Here is an 18,493-nt window from a genome sequence, read left to right as displayed (position 1 = left end):
ATCCTCATCATGACATGCAGGTTGCCTACGGGCGTCAAATCAAAAGACCTGCATCTGACGAGCTGAACTTGTCCTCGGACACTCCCGACACTAAAAGCCATACACCATTTCGTTTCATTTTCATGGATCATATACTTAAACGTAGGGTACAGTTAGAAGGAAATGTAGCAAGCAGTTTAACCTGTGCCGATTATTAAGCGTATGGAATTTACAAAATGGACAAATATATACAATATTATACAAAAGAAAAACCTGCAAAGAATATATGGTACTAAGTAGGGAACAATTACACATGGATATCAAAATTATTTATCCACTGCACTAGGGATACTGAGACATCAGCTAAGTCTTTTCGGTCTCCACCATAAGCATGCAGAGGGCATTCGTCCATTATATGATGCATGGTCTGGACTAAAGCACCACAATCACATGCTGAAGAGTCCCTAAAGCCCCATTGGTGAAGGGAGAATGCAGATCTTCCACAATTAGTGCAAAACCTGTTTAGTGATGCCAACGTTCTTCTTGGCAAACTGAAACCAGCTGGGGCGTGGTTTGGATTAAAGAGGCTTGGCCACTCCGGAACTGTATGAAACCATTGCTCTTTCCATTCCTCTTTTAAATTGAAACCAGCATCCATTAGATTCTTAGTTGTTTTCATTGGTGGCTTACGGGATTTCAGCCTTTGTGTCCAGAGATCTGCAACATCTGGGCCGATGACTTGGTCTTAATTGCAGAATGTGCTGAAAACCTGCAAAACTAATATCTTGGAACGTCAAAATAAGTGCAGGAGTATGATATGAAAATTAGCCCTTCTGAGATTAAAGTCACATCAGTAGGGGAAGGGGGGGACGAAGAGAACTGAAGGTCAGGTTGGGAATATAAAACTGGAACAAGCAGATCATGCCGAAACCTTCAAGGTATTAGTGCGACATTAAACAAGTAGCATTAAAAAATTAAAATGAGGAGATAAAGACTAAGTTGAACAAGATGGATGAAGCAGTACACATAAACTGGCTGTCGTGGTGAGGTCATGTAAGGCAAATGGAGGAATATAAGCTATTTTGGAAAATAATGAATAATGGAATCAGTTATGGAGGGTAATAGAATTAGGGAGAGACCAAGATGACGATGGTTTGACTTTCTTATTATTCAAATGTAACAGGTATGGAAGTAAATGAGGCCTCAGTTCTAGTTAAAAATAGAGGAATTGTGGAGTTTAGCAAATTCACAGAGGCTTGGAGACTGAATACTGAAAGGAATTACAGTCTATAATGAATATATTTATTTATTTGTTATTTATTTATTAATGCCTTTTTTTTTCAGTGGCGAAGTTAGGGCTCGAGGCCCTCCTTTCCACTTAACCACATACTAATCAAACTCATAAATAAATTACTTAGATATTTAAAATAGTTAAAACCAAACAAAAAATTAATAAAATTGAGAATAAATTTAAATACATCACTAAGTTAATAATAAAACTAATTAATAGTAAAAACTCTTAATAATGACTAATCCTCAGGCGCGCACACATTCATACTTCAGCCATTCAGTTAGCTGTCCTCAGCAGGTAGTCTCGGCAGGTGACCTTAAACCTTTGAAAAGAGATAGTTTCTCTGACCTGAGCAGGCAGGGAATTCCATAATCTGGCGCCGGTCACTACAAACGATCGATTAATTTTATTTGTGCGGTGCACTGGAATAGAAAGTGAGGATCTGGAACGTGTATTTAAGTTGTGAAATGATGATTTAAAAAAAGTGAATTTAGAAGAAATATACAGTGGCTGACTTTCAGCTAGTACTCTAAACACCATTGTTAAAATGTGTAGCTGCCGACGTTCATTAGGCTTCAGCCACGAGAGAGCCTTATAGTATGGGGTAATATGAACATCGTACCCGATATTGTAAATAAATCGCAGGCAGGAATTCAGTGCTCATTGAAGTTTAAGTGTTTCTTCTCTTGTCATATCAACTAGAACAATGTCACAAAAATCAAGAATAGGGAGAACCAGTGTCTGTATTAGTTTGGCCTTAAGCTCAAATGGAAATACACCCCTTTGCCGTTTAAGAGGGTGAAGCACTCCAAAAATCTTTTTACAGATGATTTTCGTGTGATCAGACCAATCAAGTGTTTCATTTATAATTACACCTAGATTTTAAACTGTTTTACTGTAGGGAATAATGTTACCATTCAGTAGGATAGGCAGGATTGCAATATTGTTTGAACAGTTCAGAAATTTTCGTGTTCCAATTATGATTGCCTGAGATTTTGTCGAGTTTAGTATAAGAGAATTTTGTTGTGCATATATACTGAGTCGGCGGAGGTCATTGTTAATATCTTGTATTGTTTCATTTAAGTCTGAAGTCTTGCAGTGTCGATAAATCTGAACATCGTCAGCATGGAGGTGGTGTGTGTTATTTCCTGTCACAGATGGTATGTCATTGATATAAATACAGAAAAGTAAGGGCCCTAGAATACTGCCCTGTGGGGCACCACTAAGTTTCATTTTCCATTTAGAGACCTTGTTGTTTACTGTTACATGCTGTTGACGGTTACTCAAATAAGAACTAAAAAACTTTAGCGCAGCCAGTTCAAAATTTAGCAGTTCCATTTTCTTTATCATAGTCTGAATGTGTGTCAAAAGCGCTACTGAAGTCAAGAAGGATAAGTATAGTAAGCAGTCGTTTGTCCACAGCATTTCTAATGTCTTCAGTAACCTTCAAAAGTGCTGTCGCGGGACTGTGCCCCTTTTTAAATCCAGACTGCAAAGGGTCCAAAAGAGCATTTTTATTTAGGTACTCCAGAACCTGCTCGTATACTAAACGTTCAAAGGCTTTAGAAAGCGCAGTGAGTATGGACACCGGACGATAGTCAGAGGGTGATTGTGGGTCTAAACTCTTAGGTACCGGTATAATATTGGCTGTTTTCCAGACAGCTGGGAAAGTTCCGTTTAGTAAACAATAGTTCAGTATGTGCGTCAGTATAGGCAGGACAGCACCCATAATGTCATGCATAAAACCAATGGGAATATCATCTTCACCTGTGGCCTTTGATTTAATCAAGTACAAAGCCTTTTTAACCTGATTTTCTGTGACACTGTGAAATGTGAATGGTGGATTGGCTGGAGGGGAGGGCGGTGAGTCAGTGCAGTTAACTAGGGTAGGTTGAATATTTATTCTACTGAAGTAATCGTTCAGTTCGTCAAGTGGAATGTCAGGAGTTGTCTGTCTCTGTTGATGTTTTCCTATTCCCAGAGCTCTAAGTTGGTCCCATGCACGATTAGAATTTATGTTGTTAGCTAAATTCTGGAAGTATGCACATTTTTTATTTCTGATTAATTGCTTTGTGCGATTTCTTAAGATGCGGTACGATTCGAAGTCTGTGTCATCTAAGGTTTGTTTATAATGTCAAAATAACGAGTCACGGTGGGCCATCATTCTCTTGGTTTCATCATCTAGCCACGGACAAGAAGGGCGAGAAACCTTTATTTGACATTTGGGGGCATGTCTGTCATATAAGTTCTTTACCATCGTATTAAACAAGTTAACTTTAGCGTCAGTATTATTTAGACTCCATATATCGTCCCACGGTAGTTGATAAGCATCATATTTCAAGTAATCCAAGTTTAAGTCCTTCGTATTTCTAACAGTTATGTACTTGGGTTTGTATTTAGGCACTTTGAGGGAATACGATAAATATATAAGGTCGTGGGTCGAAATGGATGGTACAGGGATTTGCCCATGGGTTATTACTTTATCTGGGTTGTTCGTTATAATGAGATCTATGAATGTGTGTGATGAACGGTTTGTTGCATACACGTGGTTCGTGGGTTGTAACGGGAGCATAGTCATGTTACAAGTAGTAAACAAATCTACTAATCATTTACTGTCATGAGTTATAATTAAAGTCACCCATAATGATTATGTGTTTATAAATAGCCTGGAAGTTTAGTAAAGACGTTTCGAATTCGGTCATATCAGTTACACCAGGCGGTTTTTATATGACAGAAATCATCACTTTTTGTCTGTTGATATTTACTTCAACGAACATGAATTCCGGCCATGTTCGTACATCCTGGGAAGAAGTATATATCACTCGGTTCTTTAGATCATTTCTCAGTAAATCGCTGTCCCGCCACCACGCCGTCCATCCGACTGATCGAAACGTATTAGATCATATAGATCGATATCAACCATGGAGGAAGGAATGCTAGGAGTCAGCCAGGTTTCAGATATGCAAAGTATATGTAAATTATTTTCCGTTAGTATTGCTTGAATTTCGTCGTAATGCACCAGAAGAGAAAGAGCATTTACATGGCAACACTGTAGGCTGTAAGACGAGGACGACAATGCTTGTTTCAACAGAGTACCTGTTGAGAAGGGACAGACCAGGAGGGAGGGATTATTGATACCGTCACTGCCAAGGTCAGGTCCAGGTGCACAATAACTGTCTAGCTGAATACTAGGAATTCCAAGAAGTAAATTATAACAATCCATGCTATTTAGAAGAAGGAAACTCACCTCGACTTCCTGGGGAATGAGACAGCTAACAATCACTTGCAGGCACTTACACACACATTCACACATTCTTAAGAACACTATAATAATAACAATAATAATTACAGGAAACATAGTTGTTATCGTTTATCCCACTAAAACTTTAAAGATTTCAAATCCGCATTCGTGGTAATAACCATCTCAGTGCTGTTGTAACGGTTCAAATCCCGTTACAAGGTAATATCTGTATTTTATTATTATTATTGCATCTGTGATATTATTATTATTATTATTATTATTATTATTATTATTATTATTATTATTATTATTATTATTATTATTATTATTATTATGTCAGTATTATTATTTCATCTGTGAGATTACTATTATTTTGTTATAATTATTACTCAATTCCATTATACAAAGCTTGTCGCTTGCGTATTTGTAATTGAGTGTATGCATATATATACGTATATGTAAATTAACATTAAATACCTGTACAGTGAGAGTTTCGATATATCAGATGTGGATGTGACGTTGTTATATTACTATACTGCTGACATTTCTGCCAAGTCATCGCTACGTCATGGCTACGTCATTGTGAGCTTTTAGCAATTTGCTCAGAGACTCAGCCGCCCCAGGGGATTTCACCAGTACATGCAACAGTTTGAGGCGTTGTGGGAGTATGTCATTGTTATTTCTGTATATTACGTAGCTGTGTCAACCAACGTCTATAAAAGTTGGATGCATATTGTAGCATCAGTCATTAGTTAAATGGAAGCTGAACAGTGAAGAAGTCTACTAGATGAAGAGGCCTCAATCGGTCAGTCAACGAGTGTGAACGAGAGATGGAGAAGACTCAGTGAGCCATTAATTATTGGTCATTGAGAGAGTGAGGACAAAGTTGGTCGCTCACTTAGTTGAAGACACGGACGCAAGGGCTTACCATGGAGTCAGAGCGGGATACCACCTGCCATGAGGTAATACCATATTGACTTACAAAGAAGTCAGATGATATGGAGAAGAAGCAGTCACAAGGATGTATCACCAAGTTAGGCGTGACACATCTACAGTAAACACCACATCAAAGGATTACGTCGTAATCACACTCAAAGTGTTGAAGGTACAGTCAAGTGAATCAGTGAGGGAAATATTTCGTATAAATTGTTAAATGTCCAGTCAAGAAGAATTCAAATTCATGCCTAGTTTCTTTCAGTTGCAATGTCATAATTTCATATTCTCATCTGTTTTATCGCAACAAGACTCACTATTTTTTATATATTATTTAATGAATATATTTTGTTCTATCAAACGAATTCATAGTTTTATTTCAATGACAGTAAAATATCTTAACCTCAAAATTAATGGGGAAACCGAACGCCAATCTCCTTTTCCCAGAACTTATATGGTATGTTGTCAAAAGTAAGCTTATTACCCCACACCCTAGAGATAGTCTAGATTCTCATTCTATTATTGCTGCACTGAGTGGTAGCTGGCGCCCTTCAAATAACGTATGTGTACGTAAGCAGGTAAGAAGTAAGTGTGAGTCCAGGGTTCGACGATTGTGTATTTTATTTAATGAATGTTAATTTTCATAATTTCCATTTTAAATGCAGAATTTCTTAATTTCCATTTTAAATGCAGAATTTCATATTTTTCAATTTAAATGCAGTTTTATATGTTCCAAAAGTTAGTCAGCGACTTAGAATAGTCTCACCGTCTGGAAGCAGAACTACAATACAACCATCTAGTGTCCACACATTTCTCATGCCGAATCTGTCCCGTGCAGAATTTAAAATTGCCTAACGTGTTCTTGTCAGCAATTCAGTGATCAGGATTTTCGTGCCTTTTAGCTTGCGCTTAGCACCCCACACACGTTCACGTTCCCAGTAGCGAGCGAACTTGACGATAATCGGCCGCTTACCCGCTGTTAGTACCTCTGCTGTTGTCCTCTGAGGCTTTCCAATTCGGTGGATTCTATCGATCCCTTCCATGGGCACTTCCAACTCTAGATGTTTGGAGAATATGTCCTTCACTTTTCTATAAATGTCTTCATTTGGCTCCTCGGCGATACCATGTATGAGCAAGCACTTTATTCTACTGTACTGCTCTGCCTCATCCAGTAGCTCGTCTTGTTCCCCCAGTTTATGTTCAAGACCATTTAGTTCATCTCAAAACAACTTAAGTTCACTGGTTATCGCTGACCTAAACTCCATGAATTCCTGCCTCAAGGAAGCTAGGGAGTTACCAGCAGAGTTGGTTGTGCTGGAGCCTTAGGAGCCATCAACAAGTTCTAGGCGTGCCTCGAACCTGTTCATAGCTGCTTCAAATTTATCCAGCCTTTCGTGTGCACCTTCGACTGAAGGCATCTTCCAACGTACACTAGTTACTAGTTACAACTTAACACCACTTTTCACACAACTTATGGACTATATATGCTGTTTTAAATGCAGTTAGCGCGGGATAAACACGGAGCACACTCACAACGTCACCTCAAAGTCCGCCATCTTACTGAATACGTTTTTGAATATGTTTTTGCTACTGGTTTAATGTCATACTAACGCTTCATTGATTTTCGGTGACACAAGGATGGGGAAAGGCTAGGACGGGGAAGGTAGCAGCCATGGCCTTAATTAAGGTATAGGATGTGGCAGAAATAGCTGACGCATTTTAAATGTAAATAACTCAGGAATGCAAAAAGCCATTCACAAATTTATTGCACAGTTTAAAAGAAAAGTGTTTGCCATTTATGTTACATATGTAGACTGGAGTGAACCAACACCAGTATTGGCCGCATCTCTAAGCAGGTGTTAATATCGTGGCACGCACGCGCGCGGCCTTGGTCTTGGAGAACACAAGAGAACATGCATCGCCTCGTCCAGGCTAGTCCGTCCGTTGCTAGCATGGCATGGAGTGGAGAGCATCGAGGTTTCATGATTTAGACTTATTTCAAAATTGCTTACTCTGTTACCCCAACACAGCATTTATTTTGTAGACACCTTGGGTTAGGTCAACATGGGAAAGTTCCACGCAGGAATACCATTCCACTATGGGTGAATAGTTTGAAAGAAAGTGGTTCGAGATTTAAAAATGAAGCAGCCTGGTAGGCCTTGTAGAGTCTGAATACCAGAGACTGTAAGAAATAAGGTCTAATTGATTGAGTGACTCCACCTTTACAATACAGTACTCTCTTTTTATTTTATTTTATGAAAAGGGACATGTTTTGTCTCTTCTATTTTCAGATATCTTCAGCCTAAGCTATTATGGTAAAAACACATGATAATCTTAATACTAAAAGCAATGACATATATAAAAGTATGAAGAGTCAAGGTGACTCAATCTGTCACATTTAAACATTTAAAATGTTCGTGAAATTCTTAAAACCAATTATTTGGATAGTAAAAGTCCCATTGAATTTTAATGTAGAAATAAATTGAAAAGTTGGTCACAGCATGCTAAAATCAGAGACCAAACTTGAAAAACGTCCATGTGTCCTCATGTTGGAAGCCTTGAGTACATGAATATCTGATCAAACAGGGTTTGTTTGTAGGTGGAATAACTCACTTGAATTGTATTGTTGTGGCTGGACAATTCTTGCAATCCCCAGTCCCACACAGAGCCATACACAAGCTGGCCGGACAAGGGAGAAAGACAAACAGGGCAGAGAAATTTTCCAAATTATATATGGATGAAGACTAAATCAATGTCAGTAGGTAAGAAATTCAACAGAATTGAATGTCAGATTGGTGATACAAAGCTAGAACAGGTTGATAATTTCAAGTATTTAGGTTGTGTGTTTTCCCAGGATGGTAATATAGTAAGTGAGATTGAATCAAGGTGTAGTAAAGCTAATGCAGTGAGCTCGCCGTTGCGGTCAGCAGTATTCTGTAAGAAGGAAGTCAGCTCCCAGACGAAACTATCTTTACATCGGTCTGTTTTCAGACAAACCTTGCTTTACGGGAGCGAAAGCTGGGTGGACTCCGGATACCTTATTCATAAGTTAGAAGTAACAGACATGAATGTAGCGAAAATGATTGCTGGTACAAACAGGTGGGAACAATGGCAGGAGGGTACCCAGAATGAGGAGATAAAGGCTAAGTTAGGAATGAACTCGATGGATGAAGCTGTACACATAAACCAGCTTCGGTGGTGGGGTCATGTGAGGTGAATGGAGGAGGATAGGTTACCTAGGAGAATAATGGACTCTGTTATGGAGGGTAAGAGAAGTAGAGGGAGACCAAGACGATGATGGTTAGACTCAGTTTTTAACGATTTAAAGATAAGAGGTATAGAACTAAATGAGGCCACAGCACTAGTTGCAAATAGAGAATTCTGGCGACGTTATAGTAAATTCTCAGAGGCTTGCAGACTGAATGCTGAAAGGCATAACAGTCTTTAATAATAATGTAATATAAGTATGTATGCAAGCAAGAATTGTCTAGCCATATAATACAATTCAACTGAGTTATTCCACCTACAAACAAGCCCTGTTTGATCAGATATTCACATACTCAAGTTTTCCAACATGAGACCATATCGACGTTTTTCAAGTTTAAACTCTGATTTTAGCATGCTATGACCATCTTTTCAATTCATTTGGTACATTAAATCTCGATAGGACTTTTATTATCCAAATAATTGGTTTTAAGACTTTCACAAACTGTGTATTTAAAAATCCATGTTTAAATGTGACAGATTGAGTCCCCTTGACTCTTCATATTTTTATACATGTCATTGTTTTTAGTATTAAGATTATCATGTGTTTTAGCATAATAGCTTAGGCTGAAGATGACTCACAATAGAAGAGATGAAACATGTCCCTTTTCTTAAAATAAAATAAAAAGAGAATATTGTACTGTATTGTAAAGGTGAAATCACTCAATCAATTAGACTATTTCTTACTGAGGCCAACAATGCGGACTTACTGTGAAATTTATTTCTTGTGGTACCGAAGACTGTCCGTGCAGTGACACACGCCGTTATGCAATCTCCTCAACGTTCGGTCCGTAGGCATGCAAGTGCTAAGGGAATCTCGGATCGCATTGTAAGGAAGATTTTACACGCAGAGATGAAGTTCCATCCACACAGAAACTCAGTGAACATGATTGGACCAACCACAGAGTGTGTTGTAAGACTATACTGGAATCTGTGGCTGCTGACACCAGTGTCCTGGGAAGTGATGAAGCGTACTTTCATTTGTCAGGCTACGTTAATAAACAAAATTTTCCATACTGCTCCACAACCAATCTTTGACAGTTGCATGAGCAACCTCTCCACAGTGAACAGCTTACTGTTTGGTGCGCTGTCGCTGACTTTGGAATTATAGACCCTTACTTTTTCGAAGAGGAGGACAGAACTGTGACAGTAACATCTGATTGTTACATACAGTTGTTGCGCAAACTTCCTGTAGCCAACACTCAACCACTGAGGAAACCCTGCTGTGTGGTTCCATCAAAATAGTGCCACTGCACAAACAGCCAGGGCATCGATGGGCCTCCTCAAGGAAATGTTTCAAGGATGTCTGATCTCCTTATGGGGTGATGTTCTGTGGCCAGCCGTTCCCTTGTGATTTCTTTTTATGGGGATAACTGAAGGATAGCATCTTCTGATGTAAAATGCGAAAACTACATGACCTGAAAGCTGCCATCCATGAACATATACTCAAACGAATTATGCAGAATTTCAGGGAGAGGCTTCAGAGGTGCATCAAAAAGGACGGTTGGCATTTGGATGACATTATGTTCAAAACCTAATGTATATGTGACAGGAATGGCAACCACTACTCTTTTAAACCATGCAATAAATTTGTGAATGGCTAGTTGCGTAGCTGAGTTATTTCCGTTTGAAATTCATCACCTATTTCTGCTGCACCCTGTACAACCCCAGCATTTGCCAGGTGTGAAAATGGGAAACCATGGAAAACCATCTTCAGGGCTGCTGATGGCAGGATTCGCATCGAAAATGTTCCGAATACAAGCTCACAGCTACACAACTCTAATTGTGTGGTCAACCCACACTGTATTATTATTATTATTATTATTATTATTATTATTATTACTATTATTATTATTATTATTATTATTATTATTATTATTATTATTATTATTCAAGCTACCAGAATATCTCATGTATATACTGCGAGACTATTTGAAAGACCGTAGATTGTTATACGACACGGAAGATGGTCAGAGAAGAAAACGGCTCACAGCTGGTGCAGCATAAGGCTCAATTCTCGGACCACACCTTTGGAATATCATGTGTGATGGTTTGTTACAGCTGGAGATGCCAGAAGATGTAAAACTTGTGGGTTATGCTGATGATGTGGCTGCTGCGATAGTAACCCATAACCTAGAGCTGGCTCAATTTAAATTGAATCAGGTGATGCGACGTGTCAAAGAATGGATGATAAATCACAAGTTAGAACTCGCAGATCATAAAACGGAAATTGTCCTCCTGACGAGGAAAAGGATTAATACTGTTGTAGCGATGCAGATCAGGCAGATAGCCATCGAAACAACTAGGAGCACAAAATATCTTGGTGTAACACTTGATACTAAGCTTACATATTGGGACCACATCCAACGGGTAACAGATAAGGCAGTGAAAACCATGACTGCATGAGTAGACTCATGGGAAATATCAGGGGGCCGAAATCTAGTAAAAGGTGGCTTCTCATGTCGACTGTTCAATTGATACTGCTATACGGTTCGGAAATTTGGGCTGAATCGTTAAAAATTGTGAAATATCGGATAATTTGCGGCTGTACAACGGAGAGCAGCTTTACGAATTGCTTGCGCATATCGCACAGTATCAGAACCTGCAATTCTAGTAGTAGCAGCAGTAGACTGACTTGTTGGCCTTCGAAAGACAAGAAATTTGGCTCATACAAGAAGAGCTAGGAAGGAAAAGGGCAAAGGCTTTGGCTCTTAGTCGCAGAATGCAACGATGGCAAACAAGATGGGAAGATGATTCTAGAGGGAAATGGACGAAAAGACTGATACCTTCTCTGGGCGTATGGGTTGGCCGAAATTATGGTGAAGTAAACTACTATCTCACACAGTTCTTGACAGGTCATGGATATTTCCGAAAATTTCTTCATAGGCTAGGGCTAGCAACTAGTCCGGTGTTCATATACTGCGGTGATATCGATGACATATTACATACTTTCTTTGTGTGTGTTCATTGGCTGCCACAAAGAAGATGCTTAGAAGTTATGCAGGGAGAATTGACGCCAGAAGGGATCGTGTCAGTAATGCTACGAAGTCAAGAATCTTGGGACCAGGTTGCAGGCTACGTAGAAAATATTCTGCGTCAGAAGAAGAAGGACCTGGACGATTACGACAGACAGTAAAGCAGAAGAAGGAAGATGAAGCACAAGATGCATTAAGCACGACATCCGTCCTGAAGTAATGCGAGAGCAGTTTCCGGGGCAGAGATAAACGTCGTGGAAAAAGGGAGTGTGGTTTTTAGTGGGTAAGAATCTCCACACACTTGTTGAGTGCGGACCCTCACAAGCGTCTTATGAAAGATTTTCCACACTCCCTCGCAAAAAAATAAAATAAAATAAAATAATAATAATAATATAATAATAATTATAATAATTATTAATTATAATTATAATTACTGTTATCAGATTCCCCTTGATTCGATATTCAACAAGAACTGATGATGGCTCCAAGGGAGTTGAAACCGGTCTTTGCTTAATAAATTTAATATATTTTACAATGTGTTGAATGATGGAACATCCCTCAAACTTTATTATATTAGTTATACGTCAACACGGAAATGAAAATCATAACCTATGATGGTATTTTAAAGTTAAGTTTCTTAAAAATGTTACTTATCTGATAGATGTTATTGTTATTACAATGTGGAGGTGGTAAAATTCTTCACATTGTTCTTCTGTTCTTTTGTGAGTTGAATTTTGGGTTTACTTTTTATTTTATTTATTATTCTGCTGATATAGTTTCTTATATATCCAGTTTTTATTGCAATTTTGTATAATTTCAATTTATTCTTGTATATCTTTCTGTGCTAGGGGGATGCTATATGCTCTGTAGAACATGTTTAATAACAATGTAGCTTTTTTATGGGTCTCTGGATGGTGAGAGTCCTTTCTTACAGTATTAAGTGTTTTGGTAGGTTTCCTATATCTACATATATAAAACAAAAGTTTTGTCTGTACATTGCTCAGAATTTGAAAAAAATGGTATGTTTATATCAGTCGTGTGCAGAGTAGCAAGGAAATGCACTGTGTAATTTTCTGACATCTCTGTCTGTCTGTAGGCTATGTACGGGCATCACGAGAAAATGGCTGATGAGAATTTAATGAAAATCGGTATGCACAGATGGGGAATGAGGCACTACAATCTACGCTATAAATAATTTTATTCACACTGAGTGAAATGGTACTTTAGGGGAAGGCTTAAAATTTATTTCTCAAATATCTACTGTAAGTTATTAGTGGTCATATCAATAAATACTATATAACGGAAGTTATATAGAATTAAATTTCCAATAATTTATGTCTTAATACAGTTCTACCGTACCGACTATGATAACAGAATTAATGAATTTAGACTTTTGTTGCTTAGTCCATATTATTATTATTATTATTATTATTATGTTGGCGTAGGGATGTGGCGACCCCTTTGCCCAGTGGAAAACCACTGCAATCAGCTACCCGAGTATTTGCGGGAACACCATAACATTTGCAGGGTATTGAGGAAATGCCTACTACCAGTCCTGAACAACTCCGATGAAATAAGGCAGAAAGCATTCTTCACAATTTCATTTAAAAAAATCCTTCATCTCTCATCTTCACCTCTGTAAAAAAATTTAGAATTGTAACTCAAGGTTGGCTCAATGCCGTTAAATAACAGCCAGAGAACATCTTGAGGCAGACACATTTCACAATCTCATTTTTCATCATATTTTCATTTATCACCTTTCCAGATCATATCTAGAATTGCAAACCCTGACCACGGTTTGGACAGCTATATAATCTTCCAAATGAACACACAATTCGGATACTGTGGGGTGTCAGATAGAGGATTGTGGCGAGTCGGAGCGCCCAGAGACAAGTTCAATAAACCAGGGAAGTTTTTGTATCTGGCAATATTAAATATCAATTCATTGGTAAAGGTTGGTAAGTTGAAACATCTAATAGATATTTTGAATCAACATAAAAATGTGATCACAGCTCTTCAAGAATTACATAATACTGATCAGAACCCAATTGAATCAGGACCTCCAGGTGAAAGTCATAAAGAATGTTCCTCACTTTGGAGTTGGTTTCTTGGTACACAATAGAATTCTAGATTCCTTACTGATTTTTCCTCACATTCGTCAAGAGTAGCATTATTAACGATTAAAGTGGAAAACATACAATGATAAATGTTCATGCTCCAACAAATGAAAAGAACAGAACTGACAAAGAGGGAACACATTCATTTTTGGATGAACTTGACCAATTAGTAACAAATATACCTGACACTAACATTAAAATTCTTCTTGACGATTTTAATGCTAAGATTGGACATAAGAGAAAATTTTGTGTTGTGGTGGGACGATGGCCAGCACATAAATTAACGAACAAGAACAGCGAATGGTTAATTGAATTTTGTATTAACCATGAACTAATTTTAGAAACAACAAGTTTTAAAAGAAATCCACATAAATTAATGACTTAGAAAAGTCCAAATGTTAAATTGGGTGAATTCCAGATACATCATGTGGCCATGGTTCGTAAATTTCAAAAAGAAATTTATAATGTTAAGGTTCTGCATGGTGTGTTGATTCAGACCATTAGATCTCCAAGATTAAATTTAAATTAACTCCTAAAAGGAAAAATAAACTGCATAATCTTAATAGGAAAAGATTTTATGGTCCTAGTTCAATCATTAATAATCGAACATACTTTGAGAAATCCGAAACACTTGTAAGTGATAGCTTGGGAACCACTATTAACAAACTAAAAGCCATAGCAGAGGAAGTTGCTCCCATTAAAAAAATGAAAAACCATGCTTGGTGGAATGAAGAGTGTGATACAGCAATACTACACCAGCATAAAGCCTGGTTCAATGATCAACAACAAAAAACAGAAAGCTCTAGAGAAGAACTAATCAATGCTAGACAATTAATGGCTAAAGAAATCAGGAGAGTTAAAAGAAATTATCAGAAGGAAATATTAAAATCTATTGATGAAGCTTTCAATTGAAATAAAACAAGAGACTATTATAAGACATTTAAACAATACCAAAAAAATTATACTCCTCTACTCTCCTGATGAGGGATAAGAACAGAAAGGTGGCCCATAATGATTACGACAATGCAATAATTTTGGCTGAATACTTCAAAACATTACTTAATAGTGATGAACATGAAAATTATTTCAAATTTGATCTATTTCCCAGAAATAAAACACCTTTGGAGAAGGCCATACCACCGGTTTACAATGAAGTAAGTGCAGCTACTGATTTACTGAAAAATTTTAAAGCAGCAGGAGAAAATCAACTAGTAGCAGAACTCTGGAAGAATCTGAATATACCGACTATTCAGAATCTACATAAACATCTCATTGACATTTGGAATACAGAAAAATGGCCTGAAGATTGGAATGTTGCAATCGTACACCCAATCCATAAAAAAGGTGATAAATCAGATCCTAGTAACTATCAGGGAATTGATGATGATGATGATGATGATGATGCTTGTTGTTTTAAGGGGCCTAACATCGAAGGTCATCGGCCCCTATATCAGGGAATTTCTTTGCTAGATATCACCTATAAAATTTTCTGTAAGATCCTGTATTCCAGAATCCATGACCAGCTTGATAGTGAACTGGGTGAATATCAGGGTGGTTTTCATCCAGGGCAAAGCTGTTCATACCAAATTATCAGTCTCAAATGAATCATAAAACAACAACACATTAGGGGCAAAAATTTAGTGATCACTTTTGTTGATTTTCAAAAGGTTTATGACACTATCCATCATGAATCATTACTACATATCCTTACTGAATTTGGTCTACATCGGAAACTTGTTAACCTTATCGAGGTCACTCTGAGAAACACAAAGTCTAAAGTTACGTTGAAATTCATACTGGTCTTTGACAGGGAGATGGATTATCCCCATTGATGTTTAATTGTGTGCTGGAAAACATTATGAGTGAATGGAGTAAGGTATGCCCTCCGACTGTTAAAAATGGAAAAAAATATTCGACTAAATTGTCTTGCATTTGCTGATGATCTGGTGCTATTAGCAAATAGTACAGGAGAAGCAACATTTCAAGTAGAGGAAGTAGGAAGATTAGAAGAAAAGTCTGGTTTGAAAATATCTTTTGAGAAAATATCTATTGAGAAAATGAAAACGGAAATGAAGCCATCCTTTAAAGTTGACACTCCACATATTATATTAAATAACACTCTGAAAATGAAAGTTGTATATAAATTTAAATATCTTGGTGAAATTGTCACTTGGAATGCTAATGAAAAAGCATCCATAGATAATAGAACTCTAAAATTGAGACGAGCATAACAAATTACATGGCTGAGTTACAAAAAACAGTCTCTTTCAATTAATGCTAAATCTGCCATTATAACTCCGTCATCAAACCTAACGCAACGTAAGCAAGTGAAACAACATTCAGACTTAATACCCAAGCAACAACACACAAACTGCAGAAAGTATACAGAAGAATTCTCTGGACAATTATTAATAAAATTATTTTAAAAAAACATCAGGTTGATGGCGAGTGGAGACTTTTACCCAATTCAGTTATTTACAAGGAAAGTAAATCAATTATTGACCTGATGAGAAAACAGACAATTGCATTTGTTGGACACATATACTGTTTGCCAAATTTTAGACTGCTAAAACAGCTTTTTGATTTATTTTGGAATAGTAAAACAAAACAATACTTGGTTTAAAGAAATACAAATGGATTTGGACGAAATGAAAATTATTACAGAGCAAATTGAAAACAGAGAAGAGAAGAAGATTCTTAATGACAAATATACAAAACTATCATTTAAAACATCAAAACATATGCAGTATGTTATATCAGCAGAAGAATGGGCTGCACGATTGTCTAGAATGAAGAAGTTTTGGGAAAAGAAGAAATTACCAAGTTTTAAAAAAAATGAACCTATTTTTTGATGTACTTATTTTTTTGAAGATTTTATTTTATAAGGTTGATTTTGGTGCTCCACTGTGGGCACAAACTGTGTAAATAAATAAATAAATTATTATTAATATTATTTTGATATCAACTATCTCTCCCTATAAGTCATGCATTTAGATCTACATTATATCAAAACTGATAGCCTACCTGCATCACCACTATCTTCTGTATAATTTGTCAAATGTTTTTGATGTTCGTAGACATTTATGGACACTTCCTTGATGTATGTTGGCACATACAGGCTGCGAGAATCGAGGGCTAAAATATTCATCTGCAGCAGGTTATCCATGAAGGCAATCCAGTTTCCTTGCCATAACAGTTCACCATGGGTATCTGTGGAGATTAAAGATAAATATTTATTAATGACATCCTTTTTGAATTCCCGTCAGGCAGTCGTAAAATTTAAGAAAAGAGATTTCCACTTCCGGAGGTGCACATGGCCCTGAGGTTAACTCAGCCTACACCAAAAATGAGTAGCAAGTTAATTCCTGGGGGCAAAGGTGGCCGGGCGTAGAGCTAACCACTCTACCCCATTAAGTGCCGAGGTTACGGATAGCGGAAGCCTTTACCTTCCAGCCCCCCCCCCCAAGGGCCTTCATGGGCTGTATGGAGATGACTTTGCTTTGCTTTTACATATCTACAGTAAAGTGTTCCTATCTTACTTTTATATGTTACATTTGTCATTCACAACAATATAAATGGAAATATGATGATGACTAGGGCTAAGATATCAATGACATGTCATGTTTTATTTATTATTATAATTTATTTTTTATTCTGGGTTTTGTCACAATGAGCTATTAGCTCAAGGGAGAGACTGCCCTTTACAACTGAAGACCTTGGGGGTTAAAAGTGATAACCCTCAAATTATGGATTTTTCAATTCTTTATTGTAAACATTCATATCAAACATGAAGTGTCTTTTTACTCAAGAAGTTAATCGATTTAACAAGAGATGGTGGCAAAATTCTACTTTATTTTCATAACAAGCCACACGTCTCTGAAGTAAACAATCTATTCTATCCTCTTTGATTACAACCCAGATTTCCAAGATGGCAGATCGTGTTGTTGAAGATGTGCTTTCTTCTAAAGAAAATCTCATTTATGGTAAACAAAATAATGCTATTTGCTTTACGTCGCACCGACACAGATAGGTCTTACGGCGACGATGGGATAGGAAAGGCCTAGGAGTGGGAAGGAAGCGGCTGTAGCCTTAATTAAGGTACAGCCCCAGCATTTGCCTGGTGTGAAAATTGGAAACCACAGGAAACCATCTTCAGGGCTGCAGACAGTGGGGTTTGAAGCCACTATCTCCCGGATACAAGCTCACAGCTGCGTGACCCTAACTGCATGGCTAACTCATCCGGTAACAAAACAATGAAGAGAAGGATATTATTGACAGAGATGATAGTTTTATGGACCCTGATTACACTGAAATCCTGGAAGATGATGGAAGTTCAACAGAAAATAATGAACAGATACGTTTTCCAGATGGCTAGCAGCTGTGTTTACCACATTGTTTTGAATGTTGGTTGTAACGATTTACGTGCTGGGATATAAAATACCTCTTGCAAAAGTATTAGTATTAGTATTATTAGTAGTATTATCAAATCACATGCTACTAACTGTTGTCATTATACTGAATTTCCTTTAAACGACTTTGTTGACGTACTGTTACTTATGTACCTAAAAAAAATTATTTTACCTACCATTTTCTTAAAAACAATTGGGTAACTGCATCATATGAAATTTTAAAAAAATGTATGGTAACCTCATTAATATACCAAGTTGGGTAGCTTAGGTGGTAGAGCACTGGC

At 37.3% G+C, this 18,493-nt stretch overlaps 1 protein-coding gene across 2 annotated transcripts in view; it reads right to left on the bottom strand.

Annotated features, from left to right (window-relative positions):
* The window catches only part of LOC136883437 (fatty acid synthase), an 844,467-nt gene that overhangs the window by 378,981 nt on the left and 446,993 nt on the right, over window positions 1-18,493 (bottom strand). For both annotated transcript variants that reach the window (XM_068229660.1, XM_068229661.1), the window contains one exon: window positions 16,825-17,010. In XM_068229660.1, coding sequence (XP_068085761.1) covers window positions 16,825-17,010 — 186 coding nt within the window. The remainder of the gene's footprint in view (window positions 1-16,824; window positions 17,011-18,493) is intronic.

Source organism: Anabrus simplex, chromosome 11 (genome assembly GCF_040414725.1).
Source record: "Anabrus simplex isolate iqAnaSimp1 chromosome 11, ASM4041472v1, whole genome shotgun sequence".
NCBI classification, from domain to species: Eukaryota; Metazoa; Arthropoda; class Insecta; order Orthoptera; family Tettigoniidae; genus Anabrus; species Anabrus simplex.
Note: the sequence above shows the minus strand (reverse complement) of the source record. Positions and strands in the feature narration are given on the sequence as shown.